This window comes from Podarcis raffonei, chromosome 1 (assembly GCF_027172205.1).
Source record: "Podarcis raffonei isolate rPodRaf1 chromosome 1, rPodRaf1.pri, whole genome shotgun sequence".
Lineage (NCBI taxonomy): Eukaryota > Metazoa > Chordata > Lepidosauria > Squamata > Lacertidae > Podarcis > Podarcis raffonei.
In genome coordinates this window covers 8,011,575-8,026,739 of record NC_070602.1, presented here as the reverse complement: position 1 = coordinate 8,026,739, position 15,165 = coordinate 8,011,575, and the positions used below count along the sequence as shown (strand labels likewise).

Below are 15,165 nucleotides of genomic sequence, written 5' to 3'. Positions count from 1 at the left end.
TCTCTCCAAGATGGATGTCTCCTTCCCCCCACCTTCTTTCTCTCAGAAACATCTTGCCCTCCCCCAGAGCAGGCTCCCTGGCAACTTCCCAAATCCCCAGTGTTTGTTCATACCTGGGGCGTGGTTCGAAACCCTGTGACGGGGTGAGCTCCCATTGCTCGGTCATAGCTCCTGCCAACCTAGCAGTTCAAAAGCATGTCAAAGTGCAAGTAGATAAATAGGTACCCCTCTGGCAGGAAGGTAAATGGCATTTAGGTGCACTGCTCTGGTTTCACCAGAAGCGGCTTAGTCATGCTGGCCGCATGACCTGGAAAAACTGTCTGCGGACAAATGTCAGCTCCCTCGGCCAGTAAAGCGAGATGAGTGCCGCATCCCCAGAGTCGTCCGCAACTGGACATAACTGCCAGGGGTCCTTTACCTTTAGGGGCAAAAGGGAAGTTCCCTTGCATTGTTAATGGCTCCTATTGTACTCTTGCTAGCTGTAGGTCAGCGAGGTTTATTTCCATAAGCAGGCCCAGGAATTCTCTATCTGGAACAGCTCTGCAGTTTGTATTTTAATCCATATCGCAATCAATCAAAATCCTAGCATTTATTCATTCTGAGGGTTAAACAATAGCATTAGCTTTGCTGCTGCATCACACTATTGACTCATGTTCAGTGTGTGGTCCACCAAAACACCTAGATCCTTTTCACATGTACTGCCAATAAACTAGGTGCCCCCTATCCTATATTTGTGTATCTTGTTCTTTCTTCCTAAGTGCAGAACCTGACATTTGTCCCCATTGAAATTCATTTTGTTAGCTGGGGCTCAATGTTGGGTTGCAAAAAAGAGGACACATTTGTTGACTTCTGCTTTTAACTATGGATTGCTATGATGACTCTGCCCATGAAAAAGAGGACAAATGGCAACCCTAAATTCTGATTCTTTTTGCTGTGGCATTAGCTACCCTCCCAGTTTGGTGCCATCTGCAAATCTGATGAGCATTCCCATTGCTCATCAGAGCTTGCTCCCTATACATTTCTAAAATACTGTGGGCTGATCTTCCCACCAGCCTCTCAGACCTAGAGAGGCTATCAGCAGCCCAGCAGGTACAGAGGTGGTGACCTCACAGAGGACCAGGTAAGTAAAAGAGGGTAATGTACTCATGACCTCATAGAGCCCATGGGGGAGGGGGATAAGCTGTTCCTCCCAAATAGCTACCCAGTAAAAGGAAGCCACTGAGACTCTCCCATCAAATACTGGGAGTTGATGAAGTGGATAATTTAAGAAGAATTAAAATCAAAGGACCCTATCAGGGTGAGTGAGGAGCCAAGCAAAGACCTCTCCCCTCCTTTCAGTTCCCTCCTCCAAATGACCCCTGGGCTGGTTATGGATGTGGGGAAACACACTAGCTCCACCTTGACAAAGCCTCCTGGTTTTGTCCCTCCATGTTTCTCAATGAACTCTATTTCTTAAAAAAACCAAACCAAACCAAACCCGGAAAGGGAAAATGTGTTGGACATACAATGTTCCTAACACTGCATGTCCAAGACATTCTTCAGATGTGTAATACACATTCTTCAGATGTGTATCTGGTGTATCTGAAGAAGTGTGCATGCACACAAAAGCTTATACCTAGAACAAACCTAGTTGGTCTCTAAGGTGCTACTGGACTATATTTTAATTTTTAATTTTAACCTATTATGGTATTTGTAAGAATGGGTTCAAAATATCCTTTGATTTATCCGTGGCAAGTCTGCATTTATATGCAAGTTGTTCATATTTTGCGAGTTTGTCTTCAATGCAAGGTAGAAGGAAGCCTCATTTTTATTTTTCCAATTCATCAGTATCCGTCTTTTTGCCATGGTAAGGGCACAGAAGGGACGCGGGTGGCGCTGTGGGTAAAAGCCTCAGCGCCTAGGGCTTGCTGATCGAAAGGTCGGCGGTTCAAATCCCCGCGGTGGGGTGCGCTCCCGTTGCTTGGTCCCAGCGCCTGCCAACCTAGCAGTTCGAAAGCACCCCCGGGTGCAAGTAGATAAATAGGGACCGCTTACTGGTGGGAAGGTAAACGGCGTTTCTGTGTGCTGCGCTGGCTCGCCAGATGCAGCTTCATCACGCTGGCCACGTGACCCAGAAGTGTCTCCGGACAGCGCTGGCCCCCGGCCTCTTGAGTGAGATGGGCGCACCACCCTAGAGTCTGTCAAGACTGGCCTGTACGGGCAGGGGTACCTTTACCTTTAAGGGCACAGAAACACCACTCATATTGTCCTTTTGTAAGGTTCCATCTGCTGGGTATACAATTCAATTTGCACTGTAAATGTCAGATTATTCCATACAGTTCTGTTGATAGTTTCTGTTACCATCTGCCTAAAATCTTTCAATATAGGACAATGAAAAACACATAGGTTTTGGGAAAACATTGTACTGACTGCATCTCCAACAGTTAGATACCTTAGCTAGCCCTTTTTTAAACAAACGTGATGGGGTCCAGTATATTCAAAATATTATTTTGTGTTGTATGAACCTCAATTTAAGGTCCAGAGAACCCCTGTTAAAGCACTTAAAAAGAGTTTCCCACTGTGAGCTCAAAACTGAGGTCTCTAATTCTTTATTCCATCCCTCCCTCAATACCTGTATATCAAATTGGTTTGCTAGTAACAAAGATTTATATATGTTGATGGCCCTTTGTTGCATGAGAATTAATCAACTGCTTCAATATCTTTGGGTTCTCTGAGGCTGTAAAAGCTGCTCGTCTGTAGATGGTGGTTAGCAAGCGTTTTGTCTGGAGATAGTGCCATTGAGCATTTGTAGGTAATCTGTATCTATCTCCTAAAACAGAATATATATAATACATCCTCTTTATCATCTGGTCTAACATTAATATACCCAAATTCATCCACCTCTTCCTCTTCCTTTCTTGGTATGTCAATTGGAATTCCTCTTAAGATATAAACTAGTCTAGCTATTATGTTCATTTTAAGAGCACTGACTTTTTCCCACAGAGTCAGGTTCAATGACTGCCATTTGTCGATATCCACTGATACCTCATGATATATTTTGTTGATGTTTAATGATGCTAATTTAGATAAATCTCATGGTATTAATATCACACTGTTAACTCATGTTCAGCTTGTGCTCCACCAAGACCCCTGAATCCTTTTCACATTTACTGCTATTTAGCCATGTGTCCCCCATCTTCTATTTGTACATCTGGTTCTTCCTGCCTAAGTGCAGAACCGTACATTTGTCCCTACTGAAATTCATTTGGTTAGCTTGGGCCCAGCTATGGAGAGTGCCCAGCTATGGGGCTGTACGCTTGAGTCTGGGTCAAGAAAAATATGGACTTGCTGACTAAACTATAGTCATTCTTGAGTCTACTTCTTCCTTGGATCTCATTCCTTCACAGAACAACATGTTTGTGAGCAGGGCACAGGGCGTCCTACTGCTGGCTGGCTACATGACTTACATGGTGATGGGTGCCTTCGTCTTCGAGCTTCTGGAGAACGATCACCACAAAAGAATAGAAGAAGCAATTTTTCACATGAAAGAGGAATTTTTTTCGAACTACACCGCTCTCAGCCCAGACGAGGTGGAGGTATTCATACAGGTAAGCCATTACTTTAGCAAGACTGAAAGGGATGACCGTGGCATGACACCAGAGGTTAGGAGGTCAGAAAGTATATATGGGGGGAATACAGTTTAGGAGGTGAGAATTGAGGTGGGGACAGAATCAGTGGCCAGCATAGAACCATAAGGACTCACCCTTCCTTCTGCATGTGAAAATTTATCCCCATGGAGGATTAGGCAGATTGTTGGAGGATAAGACAAGGAATGGCTACTAGCCATTACGGCTCTGTTCTGCCAACACTGTTGAAGGCAGCATGGGCTTCTCCACACTGAGCTTTCTTCCACTCTTTCCAGGCCTGGCCATGATTTAAAGCTCCGTGTCTGAGCACCATTTCATTACTCTGGGGCTTTCCTTGTGAAAACCAGCTTGTTAACGACAATCCATTGTAAACCCAAATTGACGTTTGCTCTGATTCAGTTATAAGGAGCAGGTTTTTGTTAGTATTTGTACCGTATGAAGCAGTTGGTCCCTTACCTTTCCCGCTCCAACCTGGCCACAGTGATCCATGCGACGGTCACCTCCATGCTTGACTACTGTAACTCTATGCGGGGATGTACTTGAAACTGTCCCATAAACTCCAGTGGGTGCAGAATGCTGCAGCGAGGCTCCTCATGGGGTCCTTGCCATGGGAGCATATCCACTCAGGGCTCTACCAGCTGCATTGGCTCCTGTTGGAGTACAGGGTCAAGTTTAAGGTGCTGTTTTTTGACCTTTAAAGCCCTATGCAGCCTAGGACCCTCGTACGTACCCACAGAGGACCCTAAGGTCCATGAATAATAATAGCTTAAAGGTCCCAGGCACTAAGAAAGCCAGACTATCCTTCACCAGGGCCAGGGCTTTTTCAGTGAGGGCTCCGACATGGTGGGATGCTCTGTCCCATGAGACTAGGGCCCTGCAGGACTTACCGTATTTTTTGCACCCTAACACTCACTTTTTTCCTCCTAGAAAGTAAGGGGAAATGTCTGTGCGTGTTATGGAGGGAATGCCTACGGGTGGCATGCCTACGGATTTTCCTCCTCTAAAAACTATGTGCGTGTTATAGAGCGAAAAATACGGTAATCTCCTTCTGCAGGGCCTGTAAGACAGAGTTATTCCGCCTGGCCTTCAATCTGAATTAGCCTGATCCTCTATTCCCTTTTCCCTTTCCTCTTCTCTGAAGAAACCCTTTCTGGGACCCCACATTTAAATGCTTCCTTGTTCTCCTTGCTGGCCCCAGTAGGACCAACATGGCCGGTTAGCCCTGCTGATCAATCAATGTCTACTGACTGGGTTTTTTTCCTTCCAAAAATGACCCCTGGATTTTTGAATTTTATTGATGCTGCATTTTATGTTGTATTCTATGCTGTTTTATGCTCTTAATAAGTCACATTTTAATCAATGTTTTATATTGTTTTTAGCTGCCCTGAGCGCGGTTTTTAAACCGGGATGGGTGGGGTACAAATAATAATAATAATAATAATAATAATAATAATAATAATAATAATAATAATAATATTTGTTGTTGTATTGTACTGTATTTTGCAAAGAATAATTTAGGGAAAGGAGAACATACGTCACGTAGTAGCTGCAAAAGAGGTGATTCCAATCAAGGTCCCAGAAAAGCTGAATCATTGCCACGGAAAACCCAAATTTATGTTTCTTCCAATTCAGCTATAAAGTGTGGGTTTTTGTTAATATGTGTACAGTTGAACCTTGGTTATCATACTTAATCCATTCCAGTAGTCCATTCGACTCCTGAAACGGTTTGAAAACAAAGGTGTGGCTTCCAATTGGCTGCAGACGCATCCTGCACTCAATCAGAAGCCATGGAAGCTGTGTCAGACTTTTGGCTTACGAAAAACATTCGCAAACCAGAACACTCACTTCAGGGTTTGTGGCATTCGGGAGCCGAGTACCAAGGTATCCGAGAACCAAGGTAGGACTGTTCTGTATTTGCTGGGAAACGTATTTTGTAAAGATAATATGGGGGAAAGGAGAACATACATCATATAGCAGTTGCAAAACAGGTGACTCTGTTCAAGGTCACAGAAAAGCTCAATTATTGTCTGGTTAACTGCCTTGAAAAGTGTGTTTGTGCCTTCGAACAGAGGGTGGGAGATGGGGTAGTCTCACCATTGTTTTGTTGACTGAGAATATGGGAGAGCCAATACTCCAAGCAGACTCTGTCCAAAAGAATTTAGTAAGACAGGCAAGCCAAGGGGTAATGATTTATGCATTGCTACAAAAGTGTGTTTTTGGAGCAAGAAGACCAAACCCTCTCTTGGGCTCAAGGGAGAGAAACACTTAGTATTGAACTTGATATATAAACAATACAGTTTGTTATACAGTTGTCATCAGGCTATTTTTCTAGGAAAAGAGGTATCGGAAGTTCCTGGAACTCACCATGAACACCTCCCTCCTTCTCCTATAATGGCAAAGGCGCCTACTTGAGAGGTGCCAGAACTGAGTTCCAGAGAGTTCCTGCTGAAAAAAAGCCCAAGTTGCCATCCTGACCAGTCAAGACTTGTTTTCAAGTCTTGTGTAAGGAGTCTACTTTATTACTAAGCTTTGAGGGTGAAACCACTGAATCACTCTCAACAACTCAAACATAGATCACAGTTTTCACTGGGAAAGCTTGGTGCAAACCACAACAAGCACCCCTTGGAGTGTGGGCCTTTGCCTGGAAAGAGTAGAGAAAAAGTTAAGTAAGCAAAAGCCCTATGCCTACCAGTTACTGGGGGTGACAAGTGAGGGGAGGGCTGTTGTGCTCAGGTCCTGTTTGTGGGCTTCCCATGAGCATTGGGCTGGCCCCTGGGGGAAGAACGTGCTAAACTGATCCACAAGAACTTCCCTTCTGAATGCATAGCGATTTGGTTAGCAGTATCTGGTGATAATCAGAGGAGAGGCTATTCTTATTGTTGGAATATTCAAACTGAGTCTTGCCTTCAATTGCAGAGACTGGTAAGAGCTGTTCACATGGGAATAGATCCAGTTGGAACCCATCCTCATGACAAACAGAGGAGCAGCTGGGATTTCACTAATTCTTTCTTCTTCGTGGGCACTATGTTAGCCACAATAGGTACTGTCATTTGGTTTTGGCTTCTCCCCAAATATAATATGAAGGGCATTCAACTGCTCTCGCTTTTGCTCCTTCATCATCCTTCACATCTCATCTTTGCCTTGCCCTTTCTGGCCAAATAAATTGTTCATTTATTGTATGCCCAACAAGACCATTCCCTGATTAGTTATTTATTCCCCACCCTTCTGGGGTCAACCTAATGCAAATCCGTCTCTCTCAGCACAACCCTATGCATTCAGTGGGACTTGCTCCTCAATAAATTTGCATAGGATTGCAACTTCTTTCCAGTAAGCTACACAATGCACCAGAAACCACACACCCTTTTTGTCTGGATGCAGAAAACCATGCACTGAATGAGTGGGAGAACCTACCTTATTAAGGTAAAGGTTATTATTAAGGTACCTTATTAAGGTAAAGGGACCCCTGACCATTAGGTCCAGTCGCGACCGACTCTGGGGTTGCGGTGCTCATCTCGCTTTATTGGCCAAGGGAGCCGGCATACAGCTTCCGGGTCATGTGGCCAGCATGACTAAGCCGCTTCTGGCGAACCAGAGCAGCACACAAAAACGCCGTTTACCTTCCTGCTGGAGCGGTACCTATTTATCTACTTGCACTTTGACGTGCTTTCGAACTGCTAGGTTGGCAGGAGCAGGGACCGAACAATGGGAGCTCACCCCGTTGCGGGGATTCGAACTGCCGACCTTCTGATCAGCAAGTCCTAGGCTCTGTGGTTTAACCCACAGCACCACCCGCGTCCCTTTAATCCAGAGCTTAATCCAGAACTGTTTAATCCAGAACTTTCAAAACTTTTCATGTTGATGACACACTTTTTATACATGCATCAATTTGTAACACAATAATTCAGTTTTACTAGCAAACTGGTGGTTAAACTAACCCCTCTGTAGCGTTTGCATGACACACCTACAGTACACACCGCAGCTGACAGACTACGGTAACTTGTCGTGACACACAGTTTGGAAAGCTCTAGTGAAGCTTTCTGGTGTGAAGCACAAACTGTTGATTCAAGTGTGCTAGGGATAAACTAATCTGCACTTCGAGTTCAGGCCATAAAGCTGCAGCTTCTGAGACACAAGAAAAGGGCTTATCTGTTTCTCAGCTTCTGAACTTGAGGTATCCCAGGAGGCTTCATTTCTTGACTCTGTCCACTTGAGAATCTGGATCAGTAGATACTATTAGTTTTCTAATTGGTTCTCTGATTATTCCTGGTGCTTGGCAAAATCTTCATAGGATCTCAGCTGAAAACAACTCAAGTCTGGTCCTTACAGATGCATGGAGTATGCTGCTTAGTTATTGAAACTTTTCAACATACAATGCAATAAAAACCAAACTGATATAAAGTAAAAGAAAAGAAGAAACACACACAGAGAGAAATCAATAAATAAATAACAAATAAATAAATAAATCAAAGAAGGAAGGAAGCAAGCAAGGAAGGAAGGAAGGAAGGAAAGAAAGAAAGAAGGAAAGAAGGTGGGAATAAGGGAGAAAAGATTCAGAGCCCTCTATCAGAGGTAGAGTTTAACCCTTATCTATCCCAGCTCTCACCTGGGCATACTGATCAGGTCAGGTCACACCGCAATGGAAAGAAATCATATTCTTAGAGCGTTCTTGAAAGAATTTAGGGACTTGGGAATTGCAACTGATTCTAGCCAACTGATGGTGACGAATGGAGGAACTCTTTTCCCTCCTCACTGCAGATGCCCTGAAGACTTACCTTCAGGGCTATTATGGGGTATCTGGGCAAAAGGGTGGTTCCTCTATCTAAGATGCTCCTTGCATGCCCAAATTCATCATCAAAGACATATCATCAAATACATTTCTAAATTTATCCCAAAAGAGATAAGTATTTTGTAATTCATTTTTAATCCAGTAACTGTATCACAAATTTTGAAGAACTGAAAAATCTGAAGGTAATTGGCAAGTCGATAGTTGCTGACGTCCTTTGCAACCCTTTCTTAATCTTACAACAGGCTATGGAAACCTCTGTCCCCAAACAAAAGAAGGTCAGATCTTTTGTGTCATTTTTGCTCTCTTTGGAATCCCCTTCTGCCTCCTCTGCTTGAACTATATTGGCTTTTTAGTCTCAGGAGTCTTCGAAAGCTGTGCAGAGAAAGTGCATGGGAAAGAAAACAAGGTACAGTATTTTTCGCTCTATAACACGCACCCCACCATAACACGCACATAGTTTTTAGAGGAGGAAAACAAGAAAAAAAATATTCTAAACGAAACAGTGGGTGTATTATTTTTGTGGTTCATGCTGTGGCCACAGACATGTGATCTGACAGTGAGTTTGGAGTAGCCCAATGCAAAAATTCTGAGGATCCATGTGGATCCATGCTTTGTAACCACGTTTTTGCACCACTGCGGCCCCAGGCAACAGTGGGTGTGTGATTTTTTTGGTGCAAGATGTAGCCATGCACATGCTATGTGATCTGATGGTGAATTTGGGTTGACCCAGTGCAAAAATCCTGAGGATCCATGTGGATCCGTGCTTTGTAACCACGTTTTAAGTGGGGAGGGAAGGAAAAGCACTCAAGGGACAAGGAGCACGCGTGGGGTGGGTGGAGAAGGATGCTGCTAATAATGCAGAAGAGGGGTATAAGGGGAGAAGGCTCCTCTCCTCTCCCGCTTTGCTCCTTTAAAGCAAGCAGGCTCTGCTTTTCTCCCTCCTCCCTGCTCATCCCCAGCTTAGCGAGCTGAAAAACTTTGCTGCTATTTAGCGAGCTGAATGGGGAGGAGAGAGGGACCGAGAGCCTGCTTGCTTTAAAGGAACCAACCGGACAGGAGCCGCTTACACTCATGTAAGCGGCATCTCACCTCTCCCGCTTTGCTCCTTTAAAGAAGCAGGCTCTCTGTCCCTCTCTCCTCCCCACTCAGCGGCTCTTCTCCCACTTTGCTGTTTCAAAGCGAGCCACGGAGGAGGGAAGGAAGGGGAACCATGGATCCTCTGCTCACGACTGCAGCAGATCCCGCCACGCATAGGCATTCGCTCCATAACACGCACAGACATTTCCCCTTACTTTCTAGGAGGAAAAAAGTGAGTGTTACGGTGCAAAAAATACGGTAATTCAGTTACTTTATCTAGAGATGGTTTCTAATCTAGCAGTCACAAGACTGAGGCCAACATAGACTGCTGCTGCACTCGGGTCCTGTATGCAGGTTTCCTGTGGGCAGGTTTCCTCTGGTCAGCTTCGATGAGAACAGAATCCTCAACTAGAAGGGCCCTTGCCTGATCCAGCAGGGCTCTTCTTATATCTATTATATTTCATATACATATACATATACATATATAATTAGCTGCTTCTATAATAGTAGGAAGACAAGAAAAAATTGTGCATTATGCCCTCTAATTAAATGAGGAAGATAAACTCGAGCTCTGCCTTCAAATAGGAATGAGAGAAACTTCCCAAATTATTTGTTTCAAGAAGCACAGATTTTTGGAATACAGCTGTTTGCATCTAGTGAAAATGGCTCTGGGATAAATTTGCAAAATATATCTTCTCAAATTCATGGAATTTATTGTTCTTAACTCTCCAAAATGGTCGTGGGTGCAAGGGTGTATGCAACAACGTACAAGTGAACAAAAATTGCATCGTCACCATTTTTTTCAAGGTTTAGAAAATCAAGTTTGCCATGTTAACACGGGATTACGACAGACCAAGGCTTTTAGATACTTGCCTCTTTCTAAAACAAAGGTTTCTGTTTTGTTTACAGCTTGTGCTTTGTCTGCAGGCACAAAAAATGAGCCTGGGTTTGGACAAAATGCTAAGCCAAACCATGCCTTAGTTTGTGGCCAAAGCAGCCACCATCTCCTCTCCTGGAGCCTGTCTTGGAGAAATTTAAAAGGAGGTTCTTAGACTGTAGCTTACCTACACAGCAATCCAAAAGAAAAGGATGTAGGTTCCCAGTGAATAGATGTGAACCAAGCACTTGCATGTGAATGTAGAACTGGGTATTGTGCTCCAGATGAAGTCTAACTAGGATGGAATTATTGTTATTTATCTGTTAATGCAGCCTAAAATCCCTGTGCATGGCTGGAAGCCAAGAAAACTGAGCTCTGTTGCATCAAACCTACCTTATTTCTTTTCTTTTTTTCTTTATCTTTTAGAATTCAGCAAGATATTTTATCTTGTTCGTGGCTATGGGAATTATAGTGTTTCTTATTTTGCCATCATTCCTCTTTCAACGGGTGGAGGATTGGAGTTATTATGAAGCTATCTATTTTACATTTATTACACTCAGCACCATTGGTTTTGGAGACTATCTAATTGGTAAGGCTTTCAAAATACTTTCATATTGTGAGCTTAACTGGTTTTAGAGATAAAGCTAAGTCGTCTGGGGCCTCAAGGTACTAGTGGGAACCAATCTGCTCGACTGAAGAATATGAAAGCTCAGTTCAGGTTTCACACAAAAGATGACTTGCAATGATTATAATCTGGAACCCAAACCATATTTTAAGTTTCTCAAGTACAGACCCTCCAAGTATCCCTATTTCCCAGGAACAGCTCCAGATTTACAGAAGCTATCCCAAAGAGTAATTAATGGTTCCTTGACATCCTGGAAAAAAGTGACAAGTAGGGTGCCACCGGGTTCTGTTCTGGACCTGTTGTTGTTCAACATCTTTATAAATGCTTGGTTGAATGAACTGAGAGGATGCTTCTCAAATGTACAGATGACACTGAACTCGGAAGAGTAGCTAATGCCACAGAAGACAGAATCACAATTCAAAATGACCTTAACAGATTGGAGAACTGGGCACAAGCTAACAAAATGCATTTCAATAGGGATAAATGTCAGGTTCTGCACTTAGTCAGGAAGAAGCATCTGCACAAATATAGGATGGGGGACACCTGGCTTACTAACAGTACATGTGAAAAGGATCTAGGGGTCTTGGTGGACCACAAGCTTAACATGAGTCAACCGTGTGATACAGTAGGAAAAAAAGCTAACGGTATTCTAGGCTGCATCAACAGAAGTACAGTGTCCAGATCAAGAGAAGGAATAGTACCACTCTATTCTGCTTGGTCAGAACAATCTGACAATCTGGAATACTGGGTCCAGTTCTGGGCTGTTGACAAATTGGAACATGTGCAGAGAAGGGCAGCCAAGATGATCAAGAGTCTGGAAACCAAGCCTTATGAGGAATGGTTGAAGGAGCTGGCTATGTTTAGCCTGGAAAAGAAGAGACTGAGAGGAGATATGATAGCCATCTTCAAATATATTAAGGGCCGTCACATGGAAGAGGGAGCATGCTTCTTCTCTCCTGCTCTTGAAGGTAGGACTCAAACCAATGGTTTCAGGTTACAAGAAACGAGATTCTGACTGAACATTCATTAAAAATTTCTGACAGTAAGAGTGGTTCGGCCGTGCAATAGACTCCCTTGAGAGGTGGTGGACTCTCTTTCCCTGTGGTATTTTAAGCAGAGGTTGGATAGCCATCTGTCATGGATGCTTTAGCTGAGATTCCTGCATTGCAGAGGGTTGGGCTGGATGAAAGAAAGGAAAATGCTCAATATGTTTTACTGGACAGTGATTTTGCACCTTTCTCTTGGTTGGAACTACAACTCCACCCCCATTGTTTAGCCCGGACACTGAGGTCCAGTGCCGAGGGCCTTCTGGTGGTTCCCTCACTGCAAGAAGTGAGGTTACAGGGAACCAGGAAGATGTCAAGGAGATAAAGAACTACACAACCTTTAGAAGACATCTTAAGGCACCCCTGTATAGGGAGATTCTTAACGCTTTATGTTTTATAATGTTTTTATATATGCTGGAAGCCTCCCTGAGTGGAGGTGGTATACAAATAAAACAACAAGATACAACATTATGTTATTATTATTATTATATATTATAATATATATATAATATATATATGACGCAGGTGGCGCTGTGGGTTAAACCACAGAGCCTAGGACTTGCCGATCAGAAGGTTGGCGGTTCGAATCCCTGCAACGGGGTGAGCTCCCATTGCTCGGTCCCTGCTCCTCCCAACCTAGCAGTTCGAAAGCACGTCAAAGTGCAAGTAGATAAATAGGTACCGCTCCGGCGGGAAGGTAAACAGCGTTTCCGTGTGCTGCTCTGGTTCGCCAGAAGTGGCTTAGTCATGTTGGCCACATTACCCGGAAGCTGTACGTCGGCTCCCTCGGCCAATAAAGCGAGATGAGCGCCGCAACCCCAGAGTCGGTCACGACTAGACCTAACGGTCAGGGGTCCCTTTACCATATATATATATATATATATATATATATATATATATATATATGCAGGAATTTACAGGATGTGCACTGATTGGGAATGTGGTAGCGCAACCACACCAAAGCTTTTATAGGCTCAAACAGCACCATGTGCCCAAACCATAATGAATAGGCAATAATAAGGACATTGGCAGTTTCCTGTGTTCATCTTCCCACAATTCAGTGGTAGAAATGTCTTAAACGTATGGTGTGAACATGACCTAATGAGGTCTGGATAAACTGAGTTGGCGGGTCCTTTAAATCACCTCCTCACACATTATTGTTGCTTTTCTCTGTGTCTCCAGGGAAGAAGCAGGACAGAACCTATTTTCCGGGCTACCGGCTGCTCTCAGCCATTTGGATCATCATTGGTCTGGCCTGGATAGCTGTGCTGTTTGAACTGGTATCTTCATTCCTGGCACCTGTGGATCCAAAACCAAGCTCACAAAAAAGCAGCAGAGGGTAAAAATAACACCGCCCCAAAGGAGTCAGTCTGCTACATGTCCACTGGAGAAGAATTTATCATTTCATTCAGGTGGAGACTGACATAAAAATCAGTTGTCCTCAAGGATTTCGGTTGAGCTTTTTATAATTTTATGCCATTGTGACAGCCTGCTGATTCCTTAAAAACTCACTAGTTGCTCTTTAGGTTATGCAGTTCCTAATAAACTGTGAAATAGCCTGGTATTCTGCAACCAAGAGAGGGAGGGTGGGTCTTACTTGGATTCTCAAAACTGGAATGTGTGTAGTGGAGAGCAACCAAGATGATCAAGAGTTTGGAAACCAAGCCTTATGAGGAGTGGTTGAAGGACCTGGGTATTTTTATTCTGGAAAAGGGGACTGGGGGAGATATGAGAGACATCTTCAAATATCTCAAGGGCTGTCACATGGAAGAGAGAGCATGTTTGCTTTCACCTGATCTGGAAGGGAGAACTTATACCAATGGCTTCAAGTCACAAAAAGGGAGATTTGAACTAAACATCAGGAAGAACTTTCTGACAGTAAGAGCTGTTCAGCAGTGGAACAGGCTCCTTCGGAAGGTGGTGGACTTTCCTTCCTTGAAGGTTTTTCAGCAGAGGTTGGATGGCCATCTGTCCTGGATGCTTTAGTTGAGATTCCTGCATTGCAGGGGGTTGGACTAGATGACCCTTGGAACCCCTTCCAATTCTGCAGCTCTATGATTCCATGGTTCTAAGGGGCATTTTCGTCCAACATCAGGACAGACAAAGGGTCCCCATGTAAAGTGGGAGGGGGGTGGTGGAATTTTCTGGCTTGAGGACCACACTGGCTTCTCCCTTCCAGTGGGCGCTGCACACCCTCACATGTGTGAACGCCTCCGTGTGCACACACACAGGCAGACATGCACAGAGACACAACCCCCCCCCACGAGAGCAGTGGAGACCAGCTTAGGTGGAGGTGGTAACTGCACCCCTCCTTATCAAAAAATATATGGGCATTCAAACTTCCCCCTCCCAGGACACCCCATCAGGGCGCTGAGCCTCACTCACTATTTAAATATATGTGACATCGCCAAAAACAGTAGAGGGTACTGAAGGGCCAGAAAAAAATTGTCTCGGGGCCAGATCAAACTCACAAACTGGGAGTTGGTCACAGCTGAAGTATAACCGCCCCTGAAATATGGAATTGCAGGACAATGAGTGGGGAATTCTGAATGCTTAAGACCTCGGGCCTCCACTAGAAGACAAAGAAAAAAGCACACCATAAAGAAGATAATCTAAATATAGCTTTGCTATGGAGATATGCGCATATATGTGCACAGGTGGCAGCAACACATGCTTTGTGCAGAAACAGAAGATGCCCCAAATAAAGACAATTTAATAACATGCGGACAATCTCTCACACACACCCCTTGTGATGTGCCTAGCATGGCCAGGAGTTAAAGGCTTCTCAAAGTTGGACTTTGATTTGAAAGTGGCACTCAATGTAATTTCTATACAGTGGTACCTCTGGCTGAGAACGGGATCCGTTCCGGAGTCCCGTTCGCAACATAAGCAAAATACAACCCGCGTGCGCGGTTCATGATTCGCCGCGTCTGCGCATGCAAGTGATGCCATTTTGTGTGTCTGCACATGCGTGAGTGCTAAAACCCGGAAGCAACCTGAAAACGCTCAACCTGAAGCAAATGCAACACGAGGTATGACTGTAATACCCAGAGAAACACACAACAAAAACATTCTATATGCATAGATAAAACATACTTTGCAGATGGAAGACATTGTGGATGCTGTGC

At 44.1% G+C, this 15,165-nt stretch overlaps 1 protein-coding gene across 1 annotated transcript; it reads left to right on the top strand.

The window, feature by feature from the left end:
• Positions 1-1,176: 1,176 nt before the first annotated feature.
• Positions 1,177-13,489, top strand: LOC128419444 (potassium channel subfamily K member 16-like). Its single transcript, XM_053400180.1, has 6 exons — positions 1,177-1,297; positions 3,387-3,587; positions 6,543-6,666; positions 8,655-8,818; positions 10,793-10,955; positions 13,220-13,489. The coding sequence occupies exons 2-6, from the start codon at positions 3,393-3,395 to the stop codon at positions 13,378-13,380; spliced, it is 807 nt and encodes a 268-aa protein (XP_053256155.1). The 5' UTR covers positions 1,177-1,297; positions 3,387-3,392; the 3' UTR covers positions 13,381-13,489.
• The last annotated feature ends 1,676 nt before the right edge of the window (positions 13,490-15,165 follow it).